The sequence below is a fragment of the Sporobolomyces koalae genome (genome assembly GCF_050403365.1).
Source record: "Sporobolomyces koalae JCM15063 DNA, S_koalae_JCM15063T_v1_ctg37, whole genome shotgun sequence".
NCBI lineage: Eukaryota > Fungi > Basidiomycota > Microbotryomycetes > Sporidiobolales > Sporidiobolaceae > Sporobolomyces > Sporobolomyces koalae.
In genome coordinates this window covers 18,213-40,007 of record NW_027481734.1, presented here as the reverse complement: position 1 = coordinate 40,007, position 21,795 = coordinate 18,213, and the positions used below count along the sequence as shown (strand labels likewise).

The window sequence follows — 21,795 nt, the reverse complement described above, 5'->3', positions numbered from 1 at the left end:
ACACAGTTCTCGGTGCGTGAGAGATGGGTATAACATCTATTTACATGACCACAGCGGGGAAAATGCAGGGCTGAATGAAGAAAATACAACAAGGTCACGTGCTGATGATCCCAATCAAACGGAAATTCGTCTTGTGGCTCGGATGACTTGATTTGCTCGCCGCGAGCACCTCGAACGTCACCTGGTGCAGTCCAGCTGCAACGCCAGTGAAGATTTCGGTCGGCACACCGATCGACCAGCCCAAGTCCCAGTACCCAGCGAGCGTGACCGCTTTCGAACGATCTTGGTCGAGATCTATTAGGCGACAAAGTGAGACTGCATCAGCTGTGCCGAACAAAAGTAGAGGAGTACATCGGGATTGCTACTCACAGACTGCGACGTTGCCAAGATCGTAGAACCGCGACCGAAGCCAGTCCGCCATGATCGTACCGCCCGATCCGACCTGGACCTCGTACGTGACGATCGAACCGGGTTTGTCCGCAATGAGGTATTGCTTGTCTCGCGCCCACCCGTACTTGGACCACCTGCATAGAACACAGAACGCAAAATTAGCTCAATCTTGACCCGCAAGACTCGCGTAGCGGTCACTGACCCGTTGTTGTATATCGGCTCGACCGTCGACTTCGAGTTGCCGACTTGGATGCACTGTGGAAGAGGCAGGATCCACTCCTCGAGTACGCCTCCGTCCTGGTCTTTGGCCGGGAACGGCGTGAACAGGCTTCTCGGCGGAAGTGGCCGTACTGCCTCCTCCACTCGCTTGACCACGTCCAATGCGGGCTCGACGTACAGACCCGAGGCAGGAGGAGGGTGGTGGGGAGAGGCGGTTGCGAGGCGAGCATTCGCGTTCTCGATAATCTCGCGTTGCGCGATGCAGGCCTGACGTTCGAGGTACGAGATGAGCATATCCGACAAGAATTCGTGGCCTTTGTCGTTCGGGTGGTGCTGGTCGGGCAGGAACAGGTCCTGCATCTTGAGCGTGCTTGTCGATGCGAATGGAGAATGCGGGCCGAGCAGGGCTTGTTTCGCGGATAATACCGGAACATCGTAGAATTGAGCGGCCGGTAGGTGCAGGTACTCGGCGTTCATCGTGAAACTCGTAGTTGAGGCCAACAGGAGACTCGCAGCTTCGAGTACGACGACGGCAGGTCGGCTCGGGAGGGATCGCAGCGCGCGTAGGTGCTTCTCAAAGTCGCGAGTCGCGACCTCGTCATGGGGAACGACATCGTTGACGCCGTATTCGAGAACCACGAGGTCGGGTCCTTTGCCCAGCTCAAAGTTCTTTCCGCGCAAGTCCATCTCCTCCTCGTAGCAATACGCAAAGAACGACGAGCCCGTCGCGCTCTTTGACCCGTTGATGAGCCGAGTCGAAGGTCTTTGCCTCGCCCCTGACGGCTTCTTCTTCCGAGTCTTCTTGCTCTTATTCTTCTTGCGCGGACTCTTGGGTGCTGCTCGTTTCACCAGCTGTCGAGAATTTTGGTGCGAGTCGTTCGCAGGGCGAGCCAATGCAGATCGTTTGGCTTTGATGCCATCGAGTCGGATGGGACCGATCGATGCGTCCTGAACGAGCCGCGATGGTACATCAGGGACGAAATCGCGATCACCCTCCATCGGGAGGTTCTGCTGAAACCAGCGCAGGAGGCCGGCATGCCAACAAGTCGTTTTCGGATCGACACCGCGACAATTCGAAACTGTTTTCAGAAGCGTGAGTACGAGACTTCATGTGCAACCACATACGCATGAGGCACGTTGAACCTACCCGAGCCTCCCAAGATCAGTATCCGGAATGGTTCCTCGTCCTCGAATTTGGTCGGATCGTCGTCCTTGCCCTCTCGATCCCGCTTCATTCCGTAAAGACTGCTCTTCATCGCGCGCTTGAGGACACGTCTGACGTCGGCTCCAGTTCCGGCAAACATTACCGACTGGTCGAGTACATCGGCATTGAGGAGCGGCTGAGATACAGATCGGGTCCCGTCTGCGCTCAGAACCGGTTTCGTCGGCTGTTGACTGTATTTTGAGCACATGGGAGGGAAAGGGTCTGATGCTGGGATGTTGGTGCACTGATCACAGGTGTAGGGCAGGAACGGCAAAGCAGCGAGGCGCGAAGTTGGTGGTTCGACTTGTTTCCAATGTGATGATCCGGAACCCTGCTCCGCCTCGACTGCGTCTTCATTGTCGTCGTCATCTCCATCTACACTGTCTTCCTCGTCGGAATGAGGAGCGTGGACCGGCTGTGCGTCCGTGCGGTCCCTCGCTGACGGATCCTCGCCGTTATGCGCACCGTCGACGCCAAGATGCGAATCAAAGTCAAAATTGGGATGGCGGAGGTGATCACGCTGAGCGCTGATACTCGGCAGTGGAGCCGGTGCTGAGTCGGAGCGCACGAGGCAGACAATGCAGAAGATGACTGAACACCCTATAGCCGCAAGTGTGAGCGGCGTGAAGAGCTTGATTCGAGTCGGAAAGCGGATTGCGCGTCGCCTGCGTAGCAGAGACATGTCAGTTGGGCTAGATCAACCGACGAGGCGCGTCACTTACGCAGATACCGCGAGAGGTCTTCGCGGCGATGCAGGCGGGGTCGATGCCGCGACGACATTGTCGAGGAACGAAGACGACCGAGAACGTCGCCACTCTTTACTGTTGCGCAACGCCATACATGTCGATTAGGCCCTCCCGTCGGACCCGGGTGAGAGAAAAGTCGGTTTCGACCCGCGTCCAGGAGAGTCAGCGCGCTTGCTCAGAGCTTTTGCTTGGCGCGTCTTACTTTTTTGAAATTCCGAATATCAAGAAATGCGACGAGGGGTCCAAGGTTATGCTTTGCTATGGCTATCAACAACATTCTATCCGTACAGTGGCAATCGAGCGCGGGATCCAACAATCTATTAGGATTCTGATTTTGCGCCACCTGCGAGTTTTCCTCTCAACCTGTCCACAAGCGCCCCGTGTTCCGCCGCCATTCGTCCCGTGAATTGATCTCCGAGTAGGTCGACTTCAGCAACGATCCGGTCGATGTCCCATTCTGCCTCGATCTTGTCCCGCTCGAAGCTCGAATAGATCCCGAGCAAGTTCCACAAGACCGAAGTCGGCTTGATCGAGCTCGTTTCGCTCATGCGTTGCGCAGTGTCTGCGATCGACAGCTTGTCGACCTGAAATGCTTGGTACGCTTCGAGTTTGCGTGGCGGGAGCGATGCGATGCCCTTCGGGACCGTCGGCGAACCAGCGCGTGCAGATCGTCCCGCCGACTCCGACGAAATTGGTATTGGAGAAGCTCGCCTCGCGCCCGGTGTGGTCATCGAGAGGAGATTGAGGTCCGAGCCGGCAGAAGCCGCAATGAGTGATTGCAGCGCGAGAAGGACGTGGAGGGACGAAAACACATCATTCGCTCCGTCTGTATAACAACAAATGCGACAAAGTTGTCAGCTAACTTTCGCGTCTCGCATCACGGTGACAGAGACGCACAGCTCTTTTGATCGCGAGACAGCTCGCCGCTCCAAACTCCACACCTGACGCTATTGTCTTTCGGCAAGTACCGGTCGAGGTAGATCCCAACGAGCTCTTGCAAGCCGATCAAGCCGTAGCGGTTGAGGTGGCGTTGCGGGTCGTATCTCCGAGTTAAGTCGTTCAATTCGAGCAAACCTCGCGGCTTGAACCCAAAGTCACGTTCGAGTTTCTTCCCGTCCCCTATATGATGGTTCTTTCAGCGCTTCATTCGTGTCAAGAACATCTCACGAATAAAATCTTCACCTGAAATCTGTACGCCAAGTTTGATCTTGGTCGGGTCTTCGATGAAAGCCTTGAGCGAAGATGGGAATGCTAAGATGGGTCACGAAATGAGCATGGATAGCTCACCATGGCCGACAAGAAACATTAGCTCACTCTTCATTCTGGCGACCTGCACGAGCAGGATTGTGTCCTCATCGCACACTTGTACGAGAGCAGTCTTGCCTTGACCACGCGTCTTCTTGTCGAACATGTCCCATTCGAGGTCAAAGCCTGTAGGTCTGTCACATGGGAGGAACAGAGACGATGCGTTCAATCAGTCAAGCTGACGAGAGAGACGACGAATAGAATAGCATACCCTCTGAGCTTGCCGAGAGTCTGCTCAACGACTTGCTCATCCGTAGTGAAAACGATCGTCGGCTTTTTTGTACCCCAGGTCTCGTAATCAAAATGAACGGGCCACTTCTTCTGCAATCTGTATTGTTTGTATGCCGCCTGGTACCGGCCATCGGCATTGCGGCCCTTGAATGCCGAACGTGGTGGTTCCCTGGGACCGTTCGAGCCGACTACCCGTTTTGTCGACTCGCGTCGATCGGGAGCCGTAATGGAGGCGAGAGGCTTGAGCGTGGCTGGGCGGATGAAGAATCCTGGTTTCGTGATCTTAGCAGCGGGCGCTGGAGATCCCGCTGGCGATGGTGAAATATTCTCCTTCTCTGGTACTACCTTGACCGAGTATGATTCGATGATCTCGACCGAGCTGTCTCCGGTATGATCAATGAACCTGCCAACCGATTCCGAAACTTTCTGTTTATCGTTCGACACGACCTTTGGCGATGTTGTTAAAAAGCGGATGCTGGAAGAAGACGAGCCGGCGTAAGGAGACGAGCTCAGGACAAGAGGCGACGACGGCGTAAGGGTCAACGAGGCGCGGGAGACAGATCGAGATTGCGGAGAGCGAACTGTGTGCGTTGGTAGGGGAGGTGTTGACGAAAGGGTGAATACGTCGGGCTCGCTTGGAATTGTCGGAGGTGTCGAAGCTCTCGGCAACGTATCGGTCCGCACGACGATACGAGGTGAAGATCGCGGTCGGGGTACGAACGCAGCAGACGAGGAAGGCGCTGCCGGGACTGGGCCGACAGCTGACAGGTTCATGTAACGGGTAGGATCGATTTCTGACACGACCTCGGCTGCTTCCAACTGTGTCGGTGCAGCTTGACTCGTCAGGGGTTCATGCATGGCGGGATCTTGTGCGAGGTCAAACTCGAAGCTGTTGTCGTCAAAATCAATCCCGCCGAGCAATTCGTCGAGATCTGCTTTTGACAGTGTCGGAGCCAAGCGGTGCGAAGATGCTGGTTGTGATTTTAAGCCTCGGTGTGAACAGTCTGCCGGGACCTCTTCGATGCTGAACTGCGTGCCGGCCCGTGTGACTTGCTCTGCCGGCTCAAACTCATTCTGGGTCTGCGTATCACATCCAGCAGCTTTCCAGATAGCTGATGGTCGTCTTCGAAACGGGCTATGAGCGGCGAGAACGAGGCGTCAATTTCAAGGTGGAGGTGCCGCGACTCGTCGCGAGTCAAGTCGCGTGTAGACCTCACCCTGGCCCGGTGAGCGCACTCTTTGAGTGTTCGCTACGCGAATCTGAACGTGTGTCGCGGGCCTGCGCGAAGCTGATGGGTTGCCCTGGTTTCCAGTCTTGGCCTCGCGACGCGCTCATCGTAGTAGCAAAGCGGATCCGGTCCCCCTCGGACCAGGATAGCTGCAGCTGTCCCTCTGCAAAAGGAGGCCCCGGCGAGCGAGTTGAGGCGTGGACAATCGTTGACGTCGGCGGTGTTGTTGAACGATGAAACGCGATTGCTCGAGGGCGACGAGCTAGTCCCAACATATGCCTCGGCAGCAGCTCTGGACGGTTGCGACAAGCCAAGTACTGTTGTAGTCGGAACCCGGCAGAAGGTGGCAAAGTTTCGAAGATCAGCGCGCGCCGCGTAATAGCAGGCGCGTGCTCGGACGCGATTGACTTCGCCGGACAATCTCTCGATTCCGTGCTTTCGGATGACAAAGGATCGATTTCATAGTCTAAGGCGCGAGAGGCTTTCGTGCGACCCAGAACGCAGCAGTGTACACATGCCGTAGGAGAGATCTCGGATTCGTCGTGTAGCTTGTTTCGATCTCTTTCTCCTCCTGTTGTACCCAGCATCAACGCGATAATTACTCAGACGAAAAGAGACAAAACTCAAGGCTAAACGCACCAGAATCTCGAACCCTATCCGTTTCGCAAGATCCTTGACATCGGCAAGTGGCAGCTCAATCGATTGTGCATCGTGATCGTTCTCAAAATGCCACAAAGTCGGACCTATACACAATTTCGGATCAAATATTGCCCGTACAGAAAAGAGAGAGAGGAGGAAGAAGCACGCACCGCAATTGATCCAAATGCCTCCCGGTTTGAGCAGCCCATAGATCGTTTCGAGGTAGTGCGGGATCGATCGAGCCGTGTCGATGAAGAAGCATGTCACGCACGCATCCCAGTCGGCTTCGTACGAGCCATCTAGGCGTCAGATCGCAAAGCCGTATGACCAGGAAGCAAGAAATATTTGCTTACCGGTTCCGACACCGCCGTACAGCTCGAGAAAGTCTCCGGCGGCGAACGAAAAGTCGCCTTTGGGTGTGTCATCATCCTCATCGCCATCGACAATCGCGTTCGGCGCGACGTCGGGGATCCAGCTCGGAGACAGTAGATCGTGCTTCGAGCGAATGTTTGAGAACGAATGTAGGTAAGGATAGATCGGGTACTCGTTCGGCTCCGTCATGGAATTGAGGATAAATGCCGAGGCGATGAGCTGTGATCACGAACTTTGCGTCAGCGGAAGGAATTCCTTGACAAGGACGAGCCAGCGACTCGCCATGTGCAGCGAAAACTCGTTCGCTTGACATGTGAATCCGCACCGCACGATCTCCCACGCGAGGCGACCGAGTCCAGCTCCAGGCACGAGCACCCGCGTCTGTGCACGTTCAACCGGGTCGAGGGTCGAGAAGGATTGTTGTAGAGCTCCGAGGATTGGCGCGTACGTCGAATCGCGTTCGGCCCTTCCCTAGTGAAAAACAGCGAGTCAGCGGAGCGCGTGAATCTATCCGGCCTCGAGATGCAAGAGAGAGGCCGACTCACCGTCTCGCTCCAGTCTCGAGCGCATTGTCGAAGCGTACTCCGCAGCCGCTGATACCGCAAAAGTACGTCAGGAAATGGTCCACGTCAGAAGCAGTTGTGATAAGCGAGTGACTGACTTCGTGGTCGGCTTCGGTTGGAGCCCTCGCGCTGTGAGCTGCGTCTTCGGGCGGAGGAAAAGGATTTGCTTCGATCAGCTTTCGCACAAACTCGGCATTGACCTCAAGTTTTTCGTCGACCTGTGCATTGTTTCAGACTGGTCAGACCTGGATCGAGGGGCGGGCAGAATTCATAGCAAGGAGAAGGGACACGGACCTCCTTGAGGAGCGCATTGTATTCTGGCAACAGATCGCGATGCTTTGGCGGGAGAGCATAGTAATCGGCCCTTCTACGCTGATTCGCCGACAATGCCTGCTGGCGGTACGAGTCGAACGTGGCTACAACCGTCGCTTGATGGGCGCCTTCCGATTGTGACGTGGCCTCGTCGACTTCCATCGATGACGACGTTTCGCCGTGCGAATGACCGTGGGCGTGCCCGTGCGAGTGCGCACCAGAATCATGCGAGTGTGAGTGTGCCATCTCGAGCACGGGCGACAGGGAGACTCTCGCGACAAGGAGTGCAGGGACCGGGGTCGAGTCAAAACGGTGAAACGCGTGATCACGAGCGACAAAGGTGCGAGCAGCGCCACCGGCACGAGCGAATGGAACCGTCCCAGGAGCACGGGCGGTCAGAACACGACCAATCAGGAAGCACGGTGCATCGAAAGCCCGCGAGAGGTGGTTGCCGCGGCAGCCAATCGGCTCGCCGCGATTAACTTTCGCTGCTTGCCGGTTTTCGCGCTTCTTTGATCTCTCCTCATCGCGGCTCGGACCCACGTTCTCAGCCAGAACACGATGCTTCGCACCGCGAACGCTCTCGCGAGCACGTCTCGCACGGCAGTCAAGCGCGCCCCGGCGATCCCGGCAGTTTCGTTCTCGACGTTCCCCACTTCTTCACGCTCAACTTCGCGTCGTGCTGCCCCTCGCCGGCCACGCGTCTCTCCCGTGACGCCAGCAGCCCCGAGGAATTTCTCTGTCTCGGCTGCTCGTCGCCTCGAAGAGCCCCTCAACCAGGAGTTCAACCTGACGGACGTCGAGCGGGTAACCGACGAGGTCGATGTCTGCATCGTTGGAGCTGGGCCCGCCGGTCTGTCTGCCGCAATTAGGCTCATGAAGAAGGCGCAGGAGGAAGAGAAGGAGATCAGAGTCGTCGTCCTCGAGAAGGGCGCAGAAGTCGGTTCGTGCTGATTTCGCTCACACAAGCTCGTGTCGGTGGCGTCACACTCACGCTGGTCGTGTTCGCACAGGCGCACACATCCTTTCCGGTGCTGTCATCGAGACAAAAGCTCTTGATGAACTGATCCCCGACTGGAAAGAGCTCGGCGCACCGCTCAATCAGCCTGCGCTTTCCGACTCGATGCGATGGCTCACCCCAACCGGCTCGTTCCCAATGCCGCATCCTCCTCAAATGTCCAACAAAGGCAACTACATCATCTCGCTCTCCAAGCTCACCCGTTGGCTCGCCGAGCAAGCCGAGGAGCTCGGCGTCGAGATCTACCCCGGGTTCGCCGCCGCCAAGCTGCTCTACACTGAAGACGGCACCGGTATTCGCGGAGTGCAGACGAACGAGATTGGACTTGACAAGAACTTCCAGCCCAAGGACTCGTTCGAGCCCGGCATGGAGTTCCACTCGAAGCTGACGATCCTCGCCGAGGGTTGTCACGGTAGTCTCTCGAAACAGCTCATCAGCAAGTTCAACTTGCGGGAGGGCAAGGACCCGCAGACGTACGGCCTCGGAGTCAAGGAGGTGTGGAAAATCAAGAAGGAGAAGCACCAACCGGGCAAGGTGCAACACACCCTCGGATGGCCTCTCGACAACACGACGTACGGTGGCACCTGGTTGTACCACATGGAGGACGAGATGGTCTCGCTCGGTATCGTTGTAGGTCTCGACTACAAGAACCCGTACATCTCGCCTTACAAGGAGCTACAGGTCCGCTACTTTCAGCGACGCTATGACCCGCTCAGCATGTCGCTCATCTCCAGGATTTGTCTGTACAGCGCCTCAAGCACCACCCTCTCTTTGCCGACCTCCTTGAGGGCGGCGAGTGCATTGCGTACGGTGCTCGGGCCCTCAACGAGGGAGGCTGGCAATCGATTCCGAAACTGACGTTCCCTGGAGGCGGCATCATTGGAGACTCGGCTGGATTCCTCAACGTGCCCAAGATCAAGGGCACGCACACGTCGATGAAGTCGGGCATGCTCGCGGCCGACGCAGCATTCAACTCGCTCCAGTCTCTGCCAGAAGACTACGATGTTTCCGATCCTGCTGCCGTGCCGGTTGACATGTCCGAGTACGAGAAGCTGTTTGAAGACTCGTGGATTGCGACCGAATTGAAGGAGGTGCGAAATCTGCGACCATCGTTCCACTCGAAGCTCGGAAATTGGGGAGGCATCGCCTACTCGGGTCTTGATTCGCTGATCTTGAAGGGCCGAGTACCTTGGACCTTCCACCATCCTGAGGAGGACTACGCCGCGACAAAGCCTGCATCGTGAGAAGAATCCTGCCGACGCCCTTGTTCTCCATCAGGACATGCTGACCTCTTTTTCTGGTCCTATGGTTTCTCGGGTACCCAGTGAATTCAAACCGATCGATTACCCTGCACCTGATGGCATCCTCTCGTTCGACATTCTCACCTCGGTTTCACGAACAGGCACGAACCACGCCGAAGATCAACCGGTGCATTTGCACCTCGAGAAGTCTGACCGCGCCGCTCACGTCAAGAAGAACGTTGAAGAGTACGCTGGACTCTTGGGACGAGTGTGCCCGGCATCCGTGTACGAGTACGTCGATTCGGAAGGAGGCGAGGAGGACTCGAACGGCAAGCGGTTGGTCATCAACAGTCAGAACTGCATTCACTGCAAGACGTGCAGTATCAAGGTACGCCTCGTTCTCTCTTGTTCGTGCGGAACGTGGCGGCGATTCGGAGTCACGACTGACGTTGGTATCCCCTACGAATCTCAGGTTCCGACACAGGACATCACCTGGATCGTACCGGAAGGAGGTGGAGGACCCAAGTACTCGGTCACTTGAGCTTGTCGCGACATGCGATCCGTAGTTTGTCCTCACTGATCACCCTCAGTCGGGTTGATCTCGTTGCTCTGTCAATATAATTTGAAACGCCGGCAATTGGCAGCTCAGGCTCGGCTCACTCTGTCGAAGAAGAACGAGACGCACACCATACCCCGCACGGATTTGGAGCGCAGTCACCCTTGCATTCCCGTCCCGAGTCTTCTGGATGATCAGCTGAGCTTGTGTCCGATTTCACTTGCTTGCGTTAGCCATTGACGAGGTTCGTTGTACCGATTTCTGTACACTCGATTCAGTTTAGTTCCTTTCGCTTGCTCACACAAGTAGCTGTTACCGTTGCAGTGTGATACGCGCACGACCGTTCTTTTCGAGCGATCTCTAATTGTGCTAAAATCCTGCCATGGGCTGGATTTAGCTGGAGCAATACGTACTACAAAGTACCGCATACGGAAAACTTGAGACCTGCGCGAGCTTCCAGCTCCGGTCCGCGGAACTGAGGGCCCCAAGCGTAAAACCGAACCTGGCTCCGGGCTCAACACACCTTTGTCCTCTCTTCCCCTCCCACCTCCCCTCCCCCTACCATTACCAGAACGACAGGCAGACGAAAACTGTCGAAACATGTCGTCCTTGGATCAGCTGCCTCTAGGTGAGGCGCCCACCAACGGAATACCTTTGAGTGTGGTACGTCAGTTCTGGCTCGGCTAGGGCCGCCTCGGTTGTCAACCAGACTGATTAGGGAGCGCCGATGCAGTACGTCGATGAAGCCCATTTGCGAGGACTCTCCAGTGCACTTCTTGCACTGGCGAAGGCATTTTATCCCCCGAAAGACGGAAGGTCAATCTTCAACGCCATGCCGAAGAAAATTGTGCGAGAGCAGGTGACTTGGGACGACTGGGGTAAGTTCTTCCCCTGTCTTTTTGAGTTACTTGTCCCTCCTAACCTTTTCCTGACAGAGAACCGCATGTCGATCCCACCTTTGGGACAGGAGGCATTCTATGACGAGGGCGAATGGCTCGTCGTTCCTGGTCGGGCGGATCGCAGGCTTGCGACGAATCTCAAGACGATTGCTGGCCCGCGATATACCCGTATGTTGAAGTCATATTCCATCACAGATTTGCGTGGTGCCCGCGAGTTCAAGGATGGCGACTTGAGCGGTGGAGCCCAGGTGCCCTATACGTTTTCCTACAGTACGGTACAGCCATATGACAGGCCATCAGGGAACTTGGGCTGTAGCTAATGCGACAGCTTTGCCCGTGACAGACACCATCAAGTTTCGCCAAACGGAGCACTTTGTGCTGACCCAGCTCGAGCCAGAGAAATACTGCACAGACAAAGGATTGACGGCTCGTGTCCCCTGGAGAGTCTCGCACCAACGCTATGACAAGCATTCTTCGGAAACCATTCTTTCGAGGAGAACCTACACGCTATGGTTCGGGTCATTACCGGCTTTGCCCCACCAGGCTCGGGCACGGACCCCGACTGAAGTAGGGGGAGGGCAAATGGTCACCAGGTCGCCTGTCACTACAACCAGGGCTACTGCACAACACTCTATGAGTATTGCGAGCATCTTGGACAATTGAACCTATATTGCAGCCGTGCGTGGTCTGCGGTTTCGAATTATTCTTTCTTTCGCCGACACTCTCCTGTCAGTTGGTCTTGCAACTTATCTGTTCCCGTTCAACCTGAAGAGCAAGCCCTGCAGAGAGTGGCAGAAAGAGTGCGCGTGAGAGAAGTACAAAGCATGCAGATTGTTACAACAGATTGAATTTACCACAGTATAAAACGGAAATGCGCCGTAACGGCAGTCTTTCATTCATCTTGTTTTGGTTTCCTTCAGCAAGCTACCCACAGGTATCGGTGTCAGCCGCGCCGATTGTGATCAGGAGAGCGAATTTCGAGGTAGAAGCCACACCGCAAACAATTGCAAACTCTGTCACCTCTTTCTCGGGTCTCGATTTCGTGACCTGGTTATCCTTGATCAGCTTTGCCTTCTGTAGTCCCAGATACTTATGTCCATCCTAGACTCTGTCAAACTCGGATCACCGTAGTTCAGTGAGCAAAAACTGTTGGCAGGATAGTCAAGCGTGTGCTCACTGCTTGCGTTCGACCACCTCGAACGCGAATCGTTCCAGTACGAATTCTTGAAGACCTTGCTACGAGTCGACTTCGAACAAGGGCGAATCGAGTCCGGCTGATGATGCTTGCATCGACTGAGTGAAAACGTATGTCAAAGGGACCCGAGCTCTCACGACGGCCATTGGTTCCGTTGCGTCGTTAGAGCGAGCCTTGCACCAATGTCAAAGAGCGTACGGTGTGCGTGTGCCAGACAAGAAATCTATTTATAAAGAAGAGAGGAGAATAGTAGAGAACGACAATAGGGTTCGGTGTTGCGAGTGAGAGCCGTCAAGTAAAGAAAAAGGAAAGGTATTCCCAAGTTTGCCTTTGGGTTGATGGTACAGTAGATCCATTCCGTGTGTAACATGCGTAATCCAGATAGCGGGAAATTGCGAGAGAAGACTGATCGTGCAGACAGTTTGAGAAGGGAGATCAAGCACGGATGCCCGACATCTCGTACGCCTCCTTCGACTCGTGATCGTGATCACTCTTCTCGTATTCGGTCGGAACCGAATTGTCGACGTCGTCCGCAGTGACGGCTTCGGCGACAAGCGAGGGATAGTGAGGGAACGCGATGTTGAGGATCCAGTAGAAGGCAATCGCCGGGAAGTACGAGGTCTGTCGCAGGCGACGAGGACCTCGTCAGCTTGTTCTGCAAGGTGAAAATATTTGGCGATCTAAGAGAAAGTAAAGCTTACAACGAGACCAGGAGCGTAAATCCATGCGATTCCGCCGACGTCGATGTTAGAGTTCATCGCTTGGATCCAGGGAGGCAACAAGATCGCAAAGAAGACGACGACCGTCGCGACTTTTTCGACAGTGCAGGACTCAGTACTTGAACAGCTGAATGCCGCACAGAGACAGACTCACCTGCGCGCCAGTTGAATCCGCCTGCGTAACGGTAGATGCCGCGAGGATCGTACAGCTCGGGGACGTGGTAGGCGCGGCGCTTGACAAAGAAGTAATCGCAAGTCAGGAGCGCAGCAAGAGGACCAAGGATAATCTGCACGTCGAGCATAGCATGTCAGTCAACGACCCGAAGAGAATTTGTGCAAAGGCATTGCAATTTACGCTGTATCCGCCACAGAAGGTGAGGAACGACGACGACGAAGCGAGAACCTGACGAGAGGGGAGGATGAGTTCCATCGCTTTGACATGTCCAGAGACTGCGGTACAGACTCACCTTCCACGGGACGACAGCCCATCCTCCGAGGAAAGCCGTAATGACCTGTCCGCGAGTAAGATTGATATAACGAGGGCAGAGCGTGACCAAATCGTTGGCAGCAGCGATCGAGTTGGCCGTGATGTTGGCTGCCGCAAGTGCGATTGAGAGTCAGCCCGATTCTCAATCTCGAGGTCTGACGGGAAATCTCACCAGTAGAAGTGGCGAGCATCCAGGCGAGAGCAGCGAACGCGCGACTGGCGCGGTTGTCCCAATTTTGCATGATCTCCATGGGGGTCCACAGAGGGTCTCCTCCGTAGACAACAACCGAAGCCGAGGCTGTCAAGCGAAGAGACCGTCAGCAACGAATGCGGGATGAGGGCACGCAAGCTCGTCGCCGGGAGCTTCGACGTACCGCAGAGGATACCGCAAGCACCGATGAAGATGGCAGTCGCAGGAATTGCAACGGCTTGCACAAGCTGCGAGTTGGGCTTTTTCGAGTATCGGGCGAAATCTATACAAGCGCGGACCATGCGTTAGCTTCAACTCCTTGCTCAGCTTGGATAGGAGTCTAGAAATGTACCGGGCGAGTTGAGTGCAAGTGTCGACCAGTTGCCAATCACAGCACCAAGTCCGGTCAACCACGCCATGCTGAAGTCGGAACCAAATACGGTCGAAGGCTGGCGCACGAGAGGACCTGATCCTCCCGCATCCTTGCAGATCGAGACGGTCATGGCGATCGCAGTGGCCGGCACGACGAAGACCTTGAGGATGAACGCGTAACGCAAGTGGTTCGAGTTGATAAAGAAGAATGGAAGCTGGATGAGCCAGAACAGGAAGTACGACACCATGTCGACCGTCGTGATACCGGCAGACTCGGGGATACGGTTCGGCACGTTAAGGTAACTGGGCCAGATGGCGTACAGGAACTGGGTCATGGCGAGTCCTCCATTGTAGGTCTCGACTCCGAACCAGATCAGGGCGAGGAACAAGCGCGAAACGACGGCGAAGAACGAGAAGTAGTAGCCCATCGAGGCACGAATCGCGACCGGGAACGGCACCCTGCACGTCACGAAACGAGATCAGCGTCAGCATGATCTTGACCGCATCTCGAGGATCTTGTACGAGTCGAAGCTTGCCGCATGTGAGAACCGACTGCTCCGTTGGCAACGATCGGGATCGACACGATGACATTGCCGAGCACAATGATACCTGGGAGCACAGCATGTGAGTCAGCCAAACTATCCAGACAGGATGCGGGTTTCCAGGAGATGGAAATTCACCGAGAGCATGAGGGACACTGAGTCCGAGCGGGATCAAGGATGAACCGAGCGAGAAGAAAGCAGGATCGAGAGAAGCAGCGACCCAGAACGAACACCTGTTCGAGCGAGAGCGAGCGCCAGGAGATTCGTGAGTATGAGAGACAGGGGGAATTTCAGGCCAACTCGCGAGAGGTCCTCACCAGGTAAAGATCCCCCAGGTCCTACGCTCTGGCGGGGTCGGATCCAAGTCTGCATTCGTATAAATGTCCTCGGGGGCACTAGAAACCGTAGCGAGGCCCGCCGGTCAGTAACCTCGTCCACCTCGCTCGGATGATTCAACAAGGCGGTGAACTCACAGCGTCGAAGCCTGTCGAGGCAGTTGCAGCTGGAACCCTTCTTTGTAGCCTGTACTGATGCCACTGTTGTGGTCGCCACTCGAACGGTTGAAGATCCCCATTGTTCACCCCAGGTGGTGCCTTCTAGCGTCGTCGAGAAAAAGTCCCTGTCTTGTGAGCCGATGAAACCCGGCTAGACGTCCCTTGATACGAGAGAGAGGAAAGGGAGAGCGACGAGCGACGAGACCGACGTTCGTGTGTGCGGCTGAAGAGGTTCGAGCGAAGAGAGCCGGGAGCCGGAATTGATGAGGACAACGAACGCTGCCGCCAAAAAACGAGGTCAAGGCGATCCAGATTGGCACGGCACGCTGCTGTGCGACCCTGTCCAAGGGCCCCTCAGCCGGCTAATCACGCCGCGCGTGCGGTGCCCTTTGACCATGCAGGATTAAACGCTAAAATTCCCCAGATGTTGCTCGGTAAAAGGCTTGAGAAGGTCACGCGCGTCTGCTCGAGCCTCTTGGATCCGCTTTGTCGTTTCCGTCCTCGGTGCATCTCCCACACTGACTTAGTCAATTGCACAGTCTCCACTGAGGGACGATGGCTCCTCTTGCCGGAACCGACGGGCTCGAGCGACGGCCGGCCGGCGGGAAAGCAGAAACAAGGTTTTCCCTTTTTCCCCTTTGTCTTCGCCGAGTTCCAAGCACTCCTTCGAGCGCGGTTCACATGGACGTCCAGGCTCCGAGCGTCGAGACTTGACAGTACAGTACCGATGGCAAAGATCCCGCTTGCTAGCAAGTTCCGTCTTTTAGCCGACCCCGTGGGTCGTATCGACGCGAGAAGGGCGCTTGCAGTTTACGCCGTGCGGGTGGTTATGAGCTACTCTACTTTGACCCGCGATTCTCGTACGACCCTTCACGACATCAGTGGATCTCGATCGTCCCTGTGCCCGCACTTGTCGTTAGTACAGTAGCGCTTTTTGCCTCGTCTTTCCGACGGGTTCATCCCTCTCCTCGGCTCCCTGCCAATCGATTGCGCCTGCTACGCATCCTACTATATCCGCCCGGTGCTGTACGGGCTCGCTATGAATGCCTCTGGTCGTGCCGCGACAAAGCTAGATTCGTATGGTGGTTACAGTATTGAGCTTTTCCCTCGCCGAAGATCACGGATGTCGATCCGCGCAAGAACGCACGGCGCCTTAATGAACAATCTAATTGTCAATTGATCGATCTTTGCGCGAATGGCCGGACCTTGCAATCTGATGAAGTTAATGCTGAAGGCCTATGGGCCCGGGGACTAAGGAGGGGGTTATTTTTTTCCTGTTTTTTTCTTTTCTCCCCGGTTACAGGTTCAACCGCCAAAGCGCAGCACGTGTGCCCTCGCGCGAGGCGCTATGATAATAGTAAGTTGGCAAAGTCGAAACTTGTCTGATACCGAGTTCACAAAGTCTCCTCGCATATATGCTCTCGCTCTTCGAAACACTCAATCGCAAAGGGAAGACGCAGAACTTGTGGGTTATTGCCAATAACACAAACAAGTCGCTATCAAGGAGAGAGATAGAGCGGGGGGGAAACGAGGGACACTTGCGGTTGATCTTACAAAAAGCAAGGTAAAAAAAAAAAGGAAGACGAGGAGTGGAGGAGGTAAAGGGAAAAAAGACGTCGATACAGCAACGGGAGCGAGAGAGACAGAAAGTACTGCACCATATACACAGGGGGAGCTGGTACACACTGAGAGGCTCGAAAAAGGGTTACGACGACGACCGAGAAGAAAGAAGTGTCACGAGAGAAAAGGATGAACCGCTTAGTGTGCTTGAACGAGTTCACTTCCCCGCGAGTCGAAGCCGACCGTGAGCCCCCAGGAGATGGGAACTCCAGCGGCAGCCGGAGTTGCTGCGAACCTGGTGCGACGATTCGGGAGCGCTTTCACTTGTCGGCTGGGAACTTCCGTCGCTTGCGCATCGACTGCCGAAGCAGGTGCCGCTTTCGATCGAGTAGCACGAGGAACAGCGGTACGGGCGATGGGCTGCGCGATCGGGAAGCCAGTCGAGCGCGAAGTCGGAATTTTCGAAGACGCTTCGAATAGGGGAGCAGATGCCCCTCGAGCCAGCGCGAGTCGCGAGCGCACCAAGTTGGACGAAACGGGTCGGGCAGACGAGTCCGAGGCAGCAGCCAAAGAGGCAGACGCAATCGGGAGGTACTCAGAGGTCGACCTGGCCAAGCTTTGACGGCTGACGCCTTCTGGCGCAGGCGCGACCGTAGGAACGACAGGGGCGGCAGTGAGAGTGTTGAGTCGATTGGTCCACCGCTTGAAGTCGTCCGCCTTGAGGTGCAGCTCCCATCCAACAAGCGCGAGGAACGCGCGCTCGTTCGTGTTGATCTCCTTGATCTCGAGTCCACTGATCTTGGCCCACGCGCGGTTCGAGTAATTGCGATCTTGCAGATACTTGGACGCCGAGATGAGCGAGGCGAGGAACATGCGTCGACCACAGAGAAGTGGGGACTTTTGCGCTTCGAGAAGGCGACTGAAGCGATCAGACAGAGACTCTTCGTCTGCTTCACCCATCTGCAAGCTAGACGCATCCGTCGCAGCCACGAGATGGGGAGTGTCGGGGGACTCGGGAGGCGAAGGGTAAGCTGAAGTAGCAGCATCGTCTTGCTTCAAGAGATCAGGCGACATGTACCGCTCGATCGCGGCAGCCTCTTGCTTGGACGCGTCACGCTCAGACTCATGAACGGCGAGCTTCTTGATTGCTGCCCTCGACTCGTGAGCGATTGCGACGGCATCTCGAATGGGTTTGCGGGACTTGTGCAGGTAGTACAGGGCGAGCTGAAGCGTTGAGCAGGATGTGCGAGACCGACGAAGCACTTCACGCACAAAGTAGTGCAAGGGGAGGACGGAAGATGCAGTTGAGAATTGGGTGGCGTTCGAAGCAGACGAAGAAGGCGCGGGCGACGAGGGGCCCCAGATCGATTCAATCGCCAACACGGACGCGCCTTCTCGATACATTCATGGTCAGTTCAACGAGCCCACCTGCAGACGGAACGATCCGCGAGAGTCAAGAAGCCTCACCAACGAGACCATTGACGAATCTGTCCTTCTCGGCCTGCAACAGCGCGGGCGAAGCAGTAATTCTTTGCGATGCCTCAGTTGAAGTGCTTCCTTCGGCTTCAAGAGACGATGTTGGCGGGAAGGAAGGTTCGAGGACAGCAGGGAGCAGCTCCTCGGGCGTAAGCGCTGGCGAAGGGTAGTGCGGCGTCGCGGGAGCTTGGACAGGGAGATGACGCTCGGAATCGTGCTGAGCAATGGGGTACGAGCAGGGCGGGTTTTGGTTGTGCGAGAGGGAAGAGCGGGGGCGCTTCGCTTCGGGGCGATCCCGAGGCGAGCACGACAGGTGGTAAGGGCGGGAATGCGAGTGCGAGCGAGTTTGCGAAGCGGATGCAGCCTCGTCGGCCGACTCGGGTGACGAATGAGGAGGAGTAGGTGCGCTCATGTTGCCTGCATAACAATAGACGTCGTTGCGACCGGGTGAGCAGACCGCGTGACTCGACGATGGGAAACTGGCGTACAAACACGAGGACCACAGAGAGGGAGAAAGAAGGTTTACTGCTGTTGAAACAGTGCTGGCACCGGGCTTTGCGAGCTAGGTGGCAGAGAATGACGGAGGAAGGCTGGTGGCGACGGAGTGGATTGTGGACCTGGGGGGCGTATGTTGACCTGGGACGTTACAAACTCGATTGAGCCTGCAAGAGGTTTCGTAGAGTGATGTTGAGCGGAGGGGGCGAATGGTGGGAACCGGGGTGGCGGTGTTGAGCGGTGTGGTGTTCTGTGGTTCGAGGGGGGAGGGATGTGCGCGCGTGTGGTGAGGGTGAACTTAATCGCTCAGCAGTGGATGCGAACGCGAACGGAGAACATGGTGGGCGAGTGAGGAGGGGGTAGGGAGAGAAGGCGAGACGGAAAGAAGCCGAGCGTGACTTGGACAGCCGGTTTGGCCGAAGTGGCGCAACTTCGGGCGTGCTGCGAGACTGAGCGGCGCTCTGACTGGAACACAAAAAGCGAATGGGCGAGCCGAGTCAGCACTGGGAGCGAGTTCCGAGTCGAGCGACACTGGCCCAGAGGGGGTGGTCGGGACGGGCGCAGACGAGTCAAATCGAGACGAACCCCGCAAGTTGGCACGCGGCGATCTCTCTCGCTGTCGAGTCACAGGGCACGCCGGGGCGAGTGAGCACACGAGTTGACGAGTGCTGGGAGTGTTTGCGAGGGTGAGGTTGAGCTCACCTGCGGAGAAAAGAAGAAGAGCGAAAGACGGTCGCGGTGGACCACGAGGTGTCGATGGATCTCGGACACTGCGGTGGGATGCCGTCCAGTCCGGGGTAAGGCGAGGCGAGGCAGCTGCGTGCGAGTGATCTGCGAGTGTTGGCGACGACTCGAGACGAGACACGGCCAGGCGACGAGAGAGAAGCAGGCGAGACGGGATTCGGGAGCGACGAGGAGGGCGAGCCGGGAGATCCCCTGTGTGATTATCGCGCGATATCGTAGAGACCTTCGCAATTTCGGAACCCGGCCCTAGGGTTGACTCCTCGGTTTGACTCTGTGCATGGCGCTAACTCGCGAGTGCGCGCTTGACTCTCTAAGCGTACTTTGGGAAAGACCAACTCAATACACTGGTCACGTCGGCTTCATGATCACCTCATCGCCCAACTCGATTGACTCTGGTCCTGCTTCTGCCTACACCAACTCGCGGATCAATCGCTCCTTGTCCGCCGCTGCTGCCCGGTACCGCTCGACCAGTCGCGTCACCCTCTTGTCCATCTTCCATCCGGTCCACCTGTGCTTCCTGCTCAGACCCTGGCCCTGTTCCCGCTTTGGCCCAAACTTGCCCTCCAACCGTTTCCACACCTCGCGCAAGATCAACTCGGGCTCGTGCCGCAGTCTCGTCGGACCCCATGCCGTCTCGAACGCGCGCAGGACAAAGTAGATCGTCTTGGGCGAGGGCGCCGTGCGCTGTCCCTCGAAAGGACGCACGGTCGAGATTGCGGCTGATGCGGCCGGGGGTTCGAGTGACAAGAACGACTCAAAAATCGTCTCGAGTGCCTGGGGAGAGAATTCGTCGTCCTGTGCGTCGCGGGTGTTTTGTCGATGGGCGAGGACACCTTTGCTTGTGCCGGCGAGTACCGCTAGCGGATTGCGACCGTGGACTTGTCTCGATTGAGGCGAGTTGTTCGAGATCGTTCCCTTGAGGCGGAGCCAGTCGAGCTTTGCGTCTCCCTCGCTCGAGGTCGTCCGTCCATGCTTGGCGAACGCTTTGAACAGCTCGTGAAAGTGCAGGGGTAGCGCCGGGTACGGGCCTTGTTGGATCATCGACACCATGAGGCCCAGCGATTCTTTCAGGTGGCCTTGGAAGGCATAAGCTTGAATCAGAGACGTGTAGAGACGTTCGTCCGGTGCTGGCAGCCGAACCTGCAGCGAGCGATTCGGCACCGAATGCCGCGTCGGAGCAGATTCAGAGAAGCCATACGGCTTCGCGGGGTCGAAGGATTGCATCGTTGTCGGCTCGGGAGCGAGGTGATCTAGCTGAACCGTTTCTTGCGATCTCATCACCTCGAGGAATTTGCTAGACTCTTCGAACCTCGCTCGTCTCGCGAGCATCCACACGTATGCGTTGCAGAGCACCTTCCTGCTTTCTTTCCGCGCTCGCTTTCCGACGTGACGATCGTTGTCCACGACGGTCCAGTTGAACCCTTGCTGGAAGAGATTCCAAATGACTTCGATCGAACTGCCGCGTTGGTCCTCGCGTTGCATTTTGGCGACATAAGTCGCAGCGTCGGGCGGGATCGATTCGGACTCCATTCGTTCCAAGATCTGGTCGAACAGCTCCCACATCCTGCTGCGTTGCGCGATGTGCAGGAGCGCGTTGTACAGTTTCGTGTCCTCCCTTGTCACGGTTGCGCTTGCCTTGCCTTTCACCTTGTCCCGAGCTTTGAGCTCTTGTTGCTGAGCAAAGAGAGACAGGACCGACTTTGTCTCTGGATCAGGTCGAGTCGCTCTCAGGTTCGTGCCGACAAACAGGATCAGCTGTCTCCATTCCGTATTGCTGAGTGCGGCGCCTCCTCCCGGCAAGGTTTCGACCGATCCTCCCGCAGGTTCGGCCAGAGAGGACGAGATGTCGGCAACAGTCGAATTCGATCCTGATTGGCGTGCCAGCAATTCGACCACGACGAGCAGGCGTTGAAGCCCGGTTCGGGTTCTCGGAGTTTGAGACGCCAAGATGGAGAACGTTCTCCGAAGCTCCTCGGTCGAGAGGTTGATCTTCTGCGCCGAGCCGATCGAGAAGGATGGATCAAAAGTGTCGAGCATCGAGCTGCTGGACGAAGGCGTCGGAGCTGAACGAGTCGAGGTAGGAAAGTGCGACGGGGGAAGGTGGGGGACCTGCTCGGCCGGGTACCGGAGCACGCTCGCTAGGGTCGACCATGTCGCATCAGGAGATACATGCTGTTGTGGACGAGGACTCGTTGAATGCGGGTACAGGGTCTGGCGGAACGACGCCAGCAAGTGATTCTTCTCTCGCGTGTTTTGCGGCAGATACGGCGAAACCTGAGTCGGGTCAAAGGTTGTCCGCTTCTCCGACGGTAGAGGATCGGTAGGCAGGTCGAGCGTCTCGCTCAGGCGCTGTCGGTGACGCCGCGGACGACGACCGGTGCTGGTGGACGTCGAGGTCGAAGCCGGCAATAGATGATCGAATGGTTGGTCGAGAGTCAGCGAGGACGTCGATGCGAACGAGTTACTTGCACTCGACAGATTCCGGCGCAAGCATTGCATCAAGCTCGATGGGTGGATGGAAGGAAGGACAGACAGAGGTACCCATCAAAGCGAGACATCTTTCATCGCATCTTTCAACTTTTTCCGCATCATCATCC

At 56.5% G+C, this 21,795-nt stretch overlaps 7 protein-coding genes across 7 annotated transcripts; 1 reads left to right on the top strand and 6 right to left on the bottom strand.

The window, feature by feature from the left end:
- Positions 1-94: 94 nt before the first annotated feature.
- Positions 95-2,651, bottom strand: JCM15063_000894 (SGNH/GDSL hydrolase family protein; the record flags this gene model as incomplete). Its single annotated transcript, XM_076680390.1, has 5 exons — positions 95-294; positions 370-524; positions 593-1,688; positions 1,757-2,478; positions 2,536-2,651. The coding sequence occupies 5 exons, from the start codon at positions 2,649-2,651 to the stop codon at positions 95-97; spliced, it is 2,289 nt and encodes a 762-aa protein (XP_076532455.1).
- Positions 2,652-2,879: 228 nt separating this feature from the next.
- Positions 2,880-5,431, bottom strand: JCM15063_000893 (3'-5' exonuclease; the record flags this gene model as incomplete). The annotated part of the gene is made up of 6 exons (XM_076680389.1): positions 2,880-3,385; positions 3,457-3,678; positions 3,742-3,810; positions 3,874-3,998; positions 4,076-5,230; positions 5,313-5,431. 6 exons carry the CDS (start codon positions 5,429-5,431, stop codon positions 2,880-2,882), a joined length of 2,196 nt encoding a protein of 731 aa, XP_076532454.1.
- A 359-nt stretch (positions 5,432-5,790) lies between these two features.
- On the bottom strand, positions 5,791-7,456 carry JCM15063_000892 (uncharacterized protein; the record flags this gene model as incomplete). Its single annotated transcript, XM_076680388.1, has 8 exons — positions 5,791-5,895; positions 5,964-6,067; positions 6,134-6,262; positions 6,317-6,554; positions 6,618-6,806; positions 6,881-6,928; positions 6,997-7,116; positions 7,193-7,456. 8 exons carry the CDS (start codon positions 7,454-7,456, stop codon positions 5,791-5,793), a joined length of 1,197 nt encoding a protein of 398 aa, XP_076532453.1.
- Positions 7,457-7,771: 315 nt separating this feature from the next.
- CIR2 (electron-transferring-flavoprotein dehydrogenase) lies at positions 7,772-10,010 on the top strand (the record flags this gene model as incomplete). Its single annotated transcript, XM_076680387.1, has 5 exons — positions 7,772-8,153; positions 8,224-8,909; positions 8,978-9,468; positions 9,554-9,857; positions 9,942-10,010. The coding sequence occupies 5 exons, from the start codon at positions 7,772-7,774 to the stop codon at positions 10,008-10,010; spliced, it is 1,932 nt and encodes a 643-aa protein (XP_076532452.1).
- A 2,544-nt stretch (positions 10,011-12,554) lies between these two features.
- Positions 12,555-15,003, bottom strand: JCM15063_000890 (uncharacterized protein; the record flags this gene model as incomplete). Its single annotated transcript, XM_076680386.1, has 12 exons — positions 12,555-12,740; positions 12,821-12,930; positions 12,993-13,125; positions 13,194-13,241; positions 13,306-13,433; positions 13,498-13,623; positions 13,700-13,798; positions 13,868-14,346; positions 14,424-14,496; positions 14,568-14,662; positions 14,747-14,824; positions 14,903-15,003. The coding sequence occupies 12 exons, from the start codon at positions 15,001-15,003 to the stop codon at positions 12,555-12,557; spliced, it is 1,656 nt and encodes a 551-aa protein (XP_076532451.1).
- A 1,678-nt stretch (positions 15,004-16,681) lies between these two features.
- On the bottom strand, positions 16,682-18,371 carry JCM15063_000889 (cyclin family protein; the record flags this gene model as incomplete). The annotated part of the gene is made up of 2 exons (XM_076680385.1): positions 16,682-17,874; positions 17,951-18,371. 2 exons carry the CDS (start codon positions 18,369-18,371, stop codon positions 16,682-16,684), a joined length of 1,614 nt encoding a protein of 537 aa, XP_076532450.1.
- Positions 18,372-19,606: 1,235 nt separating this feature from the next.
- JCM15063_000888 (uncharacterized protein) lies at positions 19,607-21,697 on the bottom strand (the record flags this gene model as incomplete). The annotated part of the gene is made up of 1 exon (XM_076680384.1): positions 19,607-21,697. One exon carries the CDS (start codon positions 21,695-21,697, stop codon positions 19,607-19,609), a length of 2,091 nt encoding a protein of 696 aa, XP_076532449.1.
- Between the last annotated feature and the right edge of the window lie 98 nt (positions 21,698-21,795).